Source organism: Carcharhinus amblyrhynchos, chromosome 25 (assembly GCF_965287045.1).
Source record: "Carcharhinus amblyrhynchos chromosome 25, sCarAmb.v2.hapA, whole genome shotgun sequence".
Taxonomy (NCBI): domain Eukaryota; kingdom Metazoa; phylum Chordata; class Chondrichthyes; order Carcharhiniformes; family Carcharhinidae; genus Carcharhinus; species Carcharhinus amblyrhynchos.
The window spans coordinates 42,816,399-42,826,672 of record NC_137348.1 but is presented as its reverse complement, the minus strand read 5'-3'; the positions used below and the strand labels follow the sequence as shown (position 1 = coordinate 42,826,672).

The following is a 10,274-nucleotide window of genomic DNA, read 5'->3' as shown; positions in this document are numbered from 1 at the left end:
TGTTCCCTGCGACAGCGTGGTGTCCTGGCAACAGTTTTTTTTATTATGATGTTAACTGATGTTCTATCAGTTTAGTTGCAGTAATTCTAATCGCGATTCACAACAATTTTCCTGATAATACTGATCGACAGCGTCAAAAATAAGAAGGCGTCTATTTCCACGCATGCGCATAGCCGTCCCATGTGTGCGCTCCGCCGGCACCGCGCATGCCCATAGCTGTCCCGGTTGGTTGCTCCGCCGGCACCGCGCATGCGCCTCCCTGGCCTGCCGCCACTGAGCGCCATGGCGGCGGCGGCGGAAGGTTGTGGGCCGCGCGGGCTGAGCCTGTCGGCAGCCTGGAGCCGGCTGAGCGCGGTCCTTGCACCCCTCTCTGCACTCGGCCTGGTAACCGGGAGCCTAATTACTGTTTAACAGCCTGGGAAAGGAGGGATGGCTGTTGTTATCCGGGTTGATTGTCAGGTTGCAGCGGCTGGAATGAGTGGATTTTCTGAGAGAAGATCCGGAATTTAAACTTCGGATAAAACAAAAAACATCAGCTGTTCACCTTCCTCAGTGCAATTATTCCCCGCTCTCCACCAGTGCTCCTTCTCCCCCCTCCCCCCCTCCCTCCCCGGCTCTCCCCCCGGCTCTCCCCCAGTGCCCCTTCTTCCCCCCCTCCCCCCCAGTGCCCCTTCTTCCCCCCCTCCCCCCCAGTGCCCCTTCTTTCCCGCCCCCCCCGCTCTCCCCCAGGGTCCCTTCTTCCCCCCCTCCCCCCCAGTGTCCCTTCTTCCCCCCCTCCCCCCCAGTGTCCCTTCTTCCCCCCCTCCCCCCCAGTGCCCCTTCTTCCCCCCCTCCCCCCCAGTGCCCCTTCTTTCCCGCCCCCCCCGCTCTCCCCCAGTGCCCCTTCTTCCCCCCCTCCCCCCCAGTGCCCCTTCTTTCCCGCCCCCCCCCGCTCTCCCCCAGTGCCCCTTCTTCCCCCCCTCCCCCCCAGTGCCCCTTCTTTCCCGCCCCCCGCTCTCCCCCAGTGCCCCTTCTTTCCCGCCCTCCCGCTCTCCCCCAGTGCCCCTTCTTTCCCGCCCCCCCGCTCTCCCCCAGTGCCCCTTCTTTCCCCCCCCGCTCTCCCCCAGTGCCCCTTCTTCCCCCCCCCGCTCTCCCCCAGTGCCCCTTCTTTCCCACCCCCCCCGCTCTCCCCCAGTGCCCCTTCTTTCCCGCCCCCCCGCTCTCCCCCAGTGCCCCTTCTTTCCCGCCCCCCCTGCTCTCCCCCAGTGCCCCTTCTTTCCCGCTCCCCCAGTGCCCCTTCTTTCCCGCCCCCCTGCTCTCCCCCAGTGCCCCTTCTTTCCCCCCCCCGCTCTCCCCCAGTGCCCCTTCTTTCCCCCCCCCCGCTCTCCCCCAGTGCCCCTTCTTTCCCCCCCTGCTCTCCCCCAGTGCCCCTTCTTTCTCCCCCCGCTCTCCCCCAGTGCCCCTTCTTCCCCCCCCGCTCTCCCCCAGTGCCCCTTCTCCCCCCGATCTCCCCATTCCCTCTCTTCCCATTTCCCCCCAGCTCTCCCCAATTCTGTTGTGTCCCCGTCAGTATATCTTAGCTAACCTGTGTTTCCTTTGTTGTATGCTCTAACACCAGAGAATCCTCAATTGTCAGCAACTTGCTGATGTGATTGTTCACTCTGATAAAATGTTGGTTTATGTTCATGTCACACAGTTGAGGTTGAATTCAGCACAGTCAGTTGCTAGTTTTAAAAAAAATCAAATGCCTTTTGCCTTTTCTGACCCAATGGATGATAACACCTGCTCTATCCTATAAGTTGAGAGCAGTCCCTTGTAAGGTGATATTGTCACTAAATACATATTTGTTAATGCAGAAAGCAATGTATTCCATTTTGGTGTAATGCCCCCAAAGTTATTTGATAAGGGTGCAATAGTGAATTCTGCCTTTAAGATTCAAATAGCAGTGTGATACAACCATTTTAATCAATTTGTGTAAATTTGGAGTGGTATTAATGGTGAAAGATGCTGAGGAGAAGAGAAGGTTTTTTTATGCTTATAAATGTATTTGTTTTTCCCAGGAAGCTTCTGGAGTGGCAAGTGATGGTGAGTTTGTGGAGGATGACCTTCTTCCTGCACTAGAAACTTTACGGCATTATGGTCTGAACTCAGTGGTGGTGGAATGGTTTATGGAAGTCTTGCAGGTAGACCTTCAGAGGAACATTGCAGCAGAGTTCTGGGACTTCCTCACACAAAGGGAGAACATGGTCACAGAACAACAGCGCTCAAAGCTCCTATATGATGCCTTCAGTATGTTGGATCAAAGTTTAGCACCCTATCTGCGCAGCCTGAAACACTTAGAGTCCTGGATTGAGGCTGGACTAATTAACAGTGTAGGACCTGGAACACTGAAAGACAAAGTCTACACCATGATTAAAGCCGTGTTATTCTTCTCAACTATGCAGTCTTTCCAGGAAATTATACACGAGTTTTACACTCGTGCTTTCAGTATCTATGTACACCAAGACAAGGCACTGAGGAATGGAGATAGCATGAGTGAAGAAGAAGATGAGTGTGCTGTCGATGATATGGAACTACTGAACTGTACAGGCTGTAGTGCAGTGAAGGAGCAGTGCTGGTGTGCCACTGCAGTGGAGCAGTTTGCAAAGGTCAATCACGTATTGTAAGTACCAAGCTTTGGTCCACAATTTTAGCCATATGCCAGTTGCAGCCTGTAGTAAACATCCTCTGGAACACCCGTGGTCATTGATTGTTAACACCAAGTTACAGAAGTTATGGAAAAAACACAATTTGTGTGAATTATGCAATATAAGAACGTAAGAAATAGGAGCGGGAGTAGGCCGTCTAGCCCTGCGAGCCTGCCCCACCATTCAATAAGATCATGGCTGATCTGAAGTGGATCAGTTCCACTTTCCCACATTCTCCCCATAACCCTTAATTCCCTTGTCTGTCAAAAGCCTATCTACCCATGACTTAAATATATTTAGTGAGGTAGCCTCCACCACTTCAATGGGCAGAGAATTCCAGAGATTCGCCACCCTTTGAGTGAAGAAGTTCCTCCTCAACTCCGATCTAAACTGCAGCCCCCCCACCCCTTGAGGCTGTGCCCTCTAGTCCTGCTATCCTTTCTAAGCGGGAAGAATCTCTCTACCTCTACCCTATCCATCCCCTTCATTTGATCTGTCGTGGCTCAGTTCCACATTCCCGCCCTCTCCCCATAACCCTTAATCCCCTCGCTTATCAAAAACCCATCAGCCCGCGTCTTAAAAATATTTAGCGAGGCAGCCTCCACCACTTCAACGGGCAGAGAATTCCAGAGATTCACCACCCTTTGAGTGAAGAAGTTCCTCCTCAACTCCGTTCTAAACCGCCCCACCTTTATCTTGAGGCTGTGCCCCCTAGTCCTACTGTCCTTTCTGAGCGGGAAGAGTCTCTCCACCTCTATCCTATCCATCCCATTCATCATCTTATACGTCTCGATGAGATCTCCCCTCATTCTTCTAAACTCTAACGAGTACAAGCCTAGTTTATTCAGCCTCTCCTCATAGCTCAACTCCGGTATCAGCCTACTAAACCTCCTCTGCACTCCCTCCAAGGCCAAAATATCGGGGCAGGCTCGAAGGGCTAGATGGCCTACTCCTGCTCCTATTTCTTATGTTCTTATTATCTTATACGTCTCTATAAGATTCCCCCTCATCCTTCTAAACTCCAACGAGTACAGACCCAGTCTACTTAGTCTCTCTTCATAGTCCAACCCCCTCATCTCCATTATCAGCCTCCTCTGCACTCCCTCCAAGGCCAATATATCCTTCCGCAAGTGCGGCGACCAAAACTGCACACAGTACTCCAGCTGTGGCCTCACCAGTACGCTATACAGTTACAGCAAGACCTCCCTGCTTTTATATTCTATCCCCCTCGCTATAAAGGCCAGCATTCCATTCGCCTTCTTGATGACCTGCTGCACCTGCAGACTGGGTTTTTGCAACTCATGCACAAGGACCCCCAGGTCCCTTTGCACAGTAGCATGCTGCAGCTTTTCGCCCTTTAAATAGTAATCCCTCCTACTATTATTTCTGCCAAACTGGATAACCTCACACTTGGAAACATTATACTCCATCTGCCAGGTCCTCGCCCACTCGCTCAGCCTATCCAGATCCTTCTGCAGACTTTCCACACCCTCCACATAATTTGCTTTACCGCTCATCTTCATGTCATCAGCAAATTTCGTCACCCTACACTCTGCCCCCTCCTCCAGATCATCTATATAAATGGTAAATAGCACCGATCCCTGCGGCACTCCACTAGTCACCAACCGCCAATCAGAATAGCACCCATTGATACCAACTCTCTGCTTCCTATTAGACAGCCAATCCTCTATCCACGCTAACACCTTACCCCCAACTCCGTGCACCTTAACCTTCTGTAGCAACCTTTTATGGGGCACCTTATCAAACGTCTTTTGAAAATCTAGAAACACCACATCCACCAGTTCCCCTCTGTCTACCACACCAGTCACGTCCTCATAGAAATCCAATAAATTTGTCAAACACGACTTCCTCTTAACAAATCCGTGCTGCGTCTGCTCTATCAAACCATTCCTTTCTAGGTGCCTCGCTATTTCTTCTTTGACGGATTCAAGCATTTTTCCTACTACAGACGTTAAACTAACCGGCCTTTAATTCCCTGCCTTTTGTCTGCTACCTTTTTTAAAACATTTTTTAAATATTATAGTGCAATATCTGCAAAAGAGGTTTCAGTAGATTAAAAAACTGTTGTATTTTTGTGCACTTTGGGAGGTAAGGGTAAAGTCGCCATAGTCTCAGATGGCCAAGGGCTTTGAGAGGGAGAGCTGACTCATGATTTAACCTGAGGATCACCACACCACAGGAGAGGGGTAAAGTTGAGAAAGCAGAGTCCTCAAGAATAACCTCTGCTATGGGAATTGAACCTGTGCTGTTTAGAATGCTCTGTCAGTTTGGGAGCTGTATAGATGCTCCTTCGCCAGTTTAGGGAAACACAACTCACATTTAGTTACAGTGTAAAATTATAAAAAGGATGTGGATGTGTTTCAGATGTGGAGATGCTGATGTTGGACATAAGAGGTCACATGACACCAGGTTATAGTCCAAGGGGTTTATTTGAAATCACAAGCTTTTGGAGTGCTGCTCCTTCGTCAGGTGAAGTGGATATAGGTCAGGTGAATTTAGTCAGTTATAAAAATGTATTGTAACTCCTTCACCTGGGACACTTCCACAGGATTACTGTTAGCTGAAACCACAATGCACTTCTTCCAGCACTGGCAGTTCACTTCTATCTGTTTCTGTGAAAATGCAGGTTGTGCCTGCCACACGATGACCAGACACTTCAGTGACAAAACAGTTGGCAACATTTCCTCTTGGCAATATACTTCCTGATGGTAAAACTGGCTGCTGGGGTAGCTCTCTTTTTCAAATGGTCTGTGTTTTGGGACAATCCTTCCTTTACTAATTCCACTTGGTACGATAGAGATTCAATCATAGAGACGATGACTCCAGGGACCCAACTTGACCCACTACCAAAGTTCCCCTCATGCACAGTGTCTCCTATTGTAAGCAATTATGTTGACTGACATGAATCATGACACTTTACCATTGCTTCTGACCACAAGCTACTCTTGGAGCTTTTTAAAGAAACCAAGGCTATTCAGCCAATTGCATTGGCAAGAATTCAACATTGGGCATTAATTCTGTCTGCCCACAGTCCAAAAATGTGTGAGTAAGGTTGATTGGCCGTGCTAACAATCACCAGAAGGCGTTTCCTATGAGGAACATTTTAAGGGAAGTAAAAAGCTTGACCTAATCACTTGAAGCTTTCCCAGATTCTTGAAACATCATATATCATTCTGATATTGACAGATGTGCCAGTACCTGGTCTTTGCAAGTTAGGTAGGTGGTGTGTGAGAAATATACTGGGTAGCGCATACCTTCTAGATGTCCGTTTACTCACTGCTGATGAGAGGATCTGGCAGTTTGATGATAGGTTAATGCTGTTTGATGTCCCTAAACTCCAAGTTGTGGTGAATGGCCTATCAATTCTAAAACAACAGAGTATTGTTTCAAACGTCACCTTTACACAGCAATGTATATAACACCTTTAACATTATAAAACATCCCTGGGAAGTTATAAAAGAAAATATCACGTCAAGTCACGTGAGGAGATATTAAAGCAGATGTCCAAAAGCTTGTCAAGAGACAGATTTCAACAATTGACTCAAAGGAGGAAAGTGAGGTACAGAAATGAAGAGGTTTAGGGAGGGAATTCCAGAGTTGCAGGGTCCAGGTAGCATATAGAGCAATTAAAGTCAGGGGTACTCAAGAAGCCAGTGTTAGAGGAATGTGGGTGTCTTATAAGGTTGTAGGGCAGGAGGAGATTCCAATGATAGGGAGAGATTTATAAAGAAAAAAATTGATGTGTTGTTTAAGTTTTTTTTATTAGTCACAAGTAGGCCCACATTAACACTGCAATGAAGTTGCTGTGAAAATCCCTAGTTGCCACACACCAGTGCCTGTTTGGGTACACTGAGGGAGAATTTAGCATTGCCAATGCAGATAACCAGCGCATATTTTGGACTATGGGAGGAAACCGGAGCACCACATGGTACCACAGTGGTTAACACTGCTGCCTCACAGTGTCAGTGTCCCAGGTTCAATTCTGTCCTCGGGTCCCTGTCTGTGGAATTTGCACATTCTCCCCATTTCTGTATTGGTTTCCTCTGGGTGCTCTGGTTTCCTCCCACAGTCCAAAAATGTGTGAGTAAGGTTGATTGGCCATGCTTGCTGCAGCTGTATAGGGCATTGGTGAGGCCGCAGCTGGAGTACTGTGTGCAGTTTTGGTCACCGCACTTACGCAAGGATATTTTGGCCTTGGAGGGAGTGCAGAGGAGGTTTACTAGGCTGATAGCGGAGTTGAGGGGGTTGAGCTATGAGGAGAGGCTGAATAAACTAGGCTTGTACTCGTTAGAGTTTAGAAGAATGAGGGGAGATCTCATTGAGACATATAAGATGATGAATGGGATGGATAGGATAGAGGTGGAGAGACTCTTCTCGCTCAGAAAGGACAGTAGGACTAGGGGGCACAGCCTCAAGATAAAGGTGGGGCGGTTTAGAACGGAGTTGAGGAGGAACTTCTTCACTCAAAGGGTGGTGAATCTCTGGAATTCTCTGCCCGTTGAGGTGGTGGAGGCTGCCTCGCTAAATATTTTTAAGACGCGGGTTGATGAGTTTTTGATAAGAACATAAGAACATAAGAAATAGGAGCAGGAGTAGGCCATCTAGCCCTTCGAGCCTGCCCCGCCATTCAATAAGATCATGGCTGATCTGTCGTGGCTCAGTTCCACTTTCCCGCCCTCTCCCCATAACCCTTAATCCCTTCTCTTATCAAAAACCCATCAACCCGCTTCTTAAAAATATTTAGCGAGGCAGCCTCCACCACTTCAACGGGCAGAGAATTCCAGAGATTCACCACCCTTTGAGTGAAGAAGTTCCTCCTCAACTCCGTTCTAAACCGCCTCCCCTTTATCTTGAGGCTGTGCCCCCTAGTCCTACTGTCTTTTTTGAGCGGGAAGAGTCTCTCCACCTCTATCCTATCCATCCCATTCATCATCTTATACGTCTCAATGAGATCTCCCCTCATTCTTCTAAACTCTAACGAGTACAAGCCTAGTTTATTCAGCCTCTCCTCATAGCTCAACCCCCTCAACTCTGGTATCAGCCTAGTAAACCTCCTCTGCACTCCCTCCAAGGCCAAAATATCCTTGCGCAGGTGCGGCGCCCAAAACTGCACACAGTACTCCAGCTGCGGCCTCACCAATGCCCTATACAGCTGCAGCAAGACCTCCCTACTTTTATATTCAATCCCCCTCGCTATGAAGGCCAGCATCCCATTCGCCTTCCTGACCACCTGCTGCACCTGCAAGCTGGGTTTTTGCGATTCATGCACAAGGACCCCGAGGGGATTAAGGGTTATGGGGAGAGGGCGGGAATGTGGAACTGAGCCACGACAGATCAGCCATGATCTTATTGAATGGCGGGGCAGGCTCAAAGGGCCAGATGGCCTACTCCTACTCCTATTTCTTATGTTCTTATGTAAATTGACCTCAGTGTCAGAGAGATTAGCAGGGTAAATGTGTGGGGTTACAGGAATAGGGCCTGGGTGGAATTGTGGTCGATACAGACTCGATGGGCCGAATGGCCTCCTCCTTCTGTACTATAGGGATTCTATGATTCATCCAGAGGAAGCCCACACAGATACGGAGCAAATGCGCAAACTCAGCACAGACAGTAACCCATGGCGGGAATTGAAACAGGGACCCTGGCGCTGTGAGGCAGCAATGCTAACCACTGTACCAACGTGCAGTGCTCTGGTTTCCTCCTATAGTCCGAAAGACATATTGGTTATCTGCATTGGCAATGCTAAATTCTCCCTCAGTATACCCAAATAGGCACTGGAGAGTGGCGACTAGGGGATTTTCAAAGTAACTTCATTGCAGTGTTAATGTGGGCCTACTTGTGCCCATAGCTAGGAGCTAGTGAAAGTTAGCAAGAACATGGGAGATTGGTGCATGGAAGTTTTGCGCAAGTTAGCAAATGAGCATCAGAAGCTTGGATGACCTCGTGTTTACCGAGGGTAAAATGTGGGAGGCCAGCCAAACGTACATTAGAATGATTGCAAGAGTACGGTTATTGATGCATTAATAAGCAGTCTTAGTGATGGCATGGGTGAGTTTGAAAGCTCACCTTGATCAAGATGACGGTTTCTGTCTTCTCTGTTCTATTGGAAGGTATTTCTGCTCGTCCAATATCACCATAGAAATAATCACCATAGAACCCTACAGTGCAGAAAGAGGCCCTTTGGCCCATCGCGTCTGCACCGAACACAATCCTACCCAGTCCCTACCCCCATAATCCCTCTAACCTATGCATCCCTGGACGCTAAGGGGCAATTTCTTAGCATGGCCAATATCAGATGTTGGCCAAGTCATAGTGAAGGAGTCAAGAGAACTTATCAGCTTACCTGTGGAAACTGACCTGATTTCAAATGATGTTGCGGTGGGACAACATCTGGATGAGAAACCGGAAGGGTCTTGGGTGTACTCGAGGAATTTGGAGGAGCAGGAATAAAAGCATTGTAAAGTGGTACTCTGGCTACAGTTAGATAAGAATGGAGCCAGGGGAATGAAGTCCTACCCAGCTGGACTGTAGTGGGGAGGAGATGGAAGAGAATGGTGTGATCATTGATGTCAGTTGCTGCAGGTTGAGTGGATTGAGTTGTTGTGAAGTACAAGGTCATTGTGACTTTGAGAAGAATTGCTTCATGTTGTGGCAAACTGATGGAATCTAAACATTCAAAATTCTGAAATATATTGTAAAACGCCAGGAGACTATAGATTAGTACAGTAAATAGACACAAATTTGTTTTGCTAGCAAGAAAAAATAGTTTCCTGTAAAGTCAGGTTGCTGTAGTGTTGATTTGGCACCAGGTGGCAGTTAGGCATTTAGTAAGTACAATTTTTTTACAAAAGATGCTGCAGATTCTGACAGGCATGGGCTGGGGCCTGGGTGAGGGAGATGATTTGTGTTGTCTTATCCGATGTACTTGTCGATTTTGTAATGACTGAGCCAGAAATATTTTTAAAAACTTGCGTTTTCAGCCTCTCACTGTCTCCACAGTGCTGTACAACCATTGAAATGTTCAAAACTGTTTCAATGTAGGAAACTGAGCAGGCAATTTGTTCCCAAAGTTGGAATGCAATTTTCCTCATGGTTTAAGAATAAATGTTCGCCAGGACAGTGGGTAACTTACTTTTTGAAATATTGCCAAGGGATCCTTTGCATCGAACTGAGGGGATAGACGGAGCCTTAATTTAAAGTCTTACCTGGTTCAGAACCTGTCTGAAATGCCACTGAGATTGTGTGCTCAATTCTGTGGAGTAGTTCTTGAACCGTGACCTTCTGACACAACAGCGAGAGTGTGTTTTTTGTTTACCTCCTTGCGATTTGGGTGTCACCAATTAAGCCAACATTTATTGCCCATCCCTAATTACCTGAGAAAATGCTGGTGGGCTGCCTGGAATAGCTGCAGTCTGTGATTCCAGTACATCTACAATGCAGAGTTCCAGGGTTTTCATCTCATCTTCATGAAGGAACGGTCATTTAGTTCTCAGCTGAATAAAAAGCAAAGTCTTGTAAAGCAGCCATTGATATGGCCACCACAGTTTGTTAATTCCCTGTACATAATCTTTAGAGTGGTAAAAGTAC

General features: G+C 47.9%; 1 protein-coding gene across 1 annotated transcript in view; it reads left to right on the top strand.

Moving 5' to 3' along the window:
- Positions 1–249: 249 nt before the first annotated feature.
- Positions 250–10,274, top strand: part of anapc2 (anaphase promoting complex subunit 2) — a 65,875-nt gene continuing 55,850 nt past the window's right edge. The window contains exons 1-2 of the mRNA XM_080211806.1: positions 250–384; positions 2,040–2,641. Coding sequence (XP_080067932.1) covers positions 250–384; positions 2,040–2,641 — 737 coding nt within the window. The remainder of the gene's footprint in view (positions 385–2,039; positions 2,642–10,274) is intronic.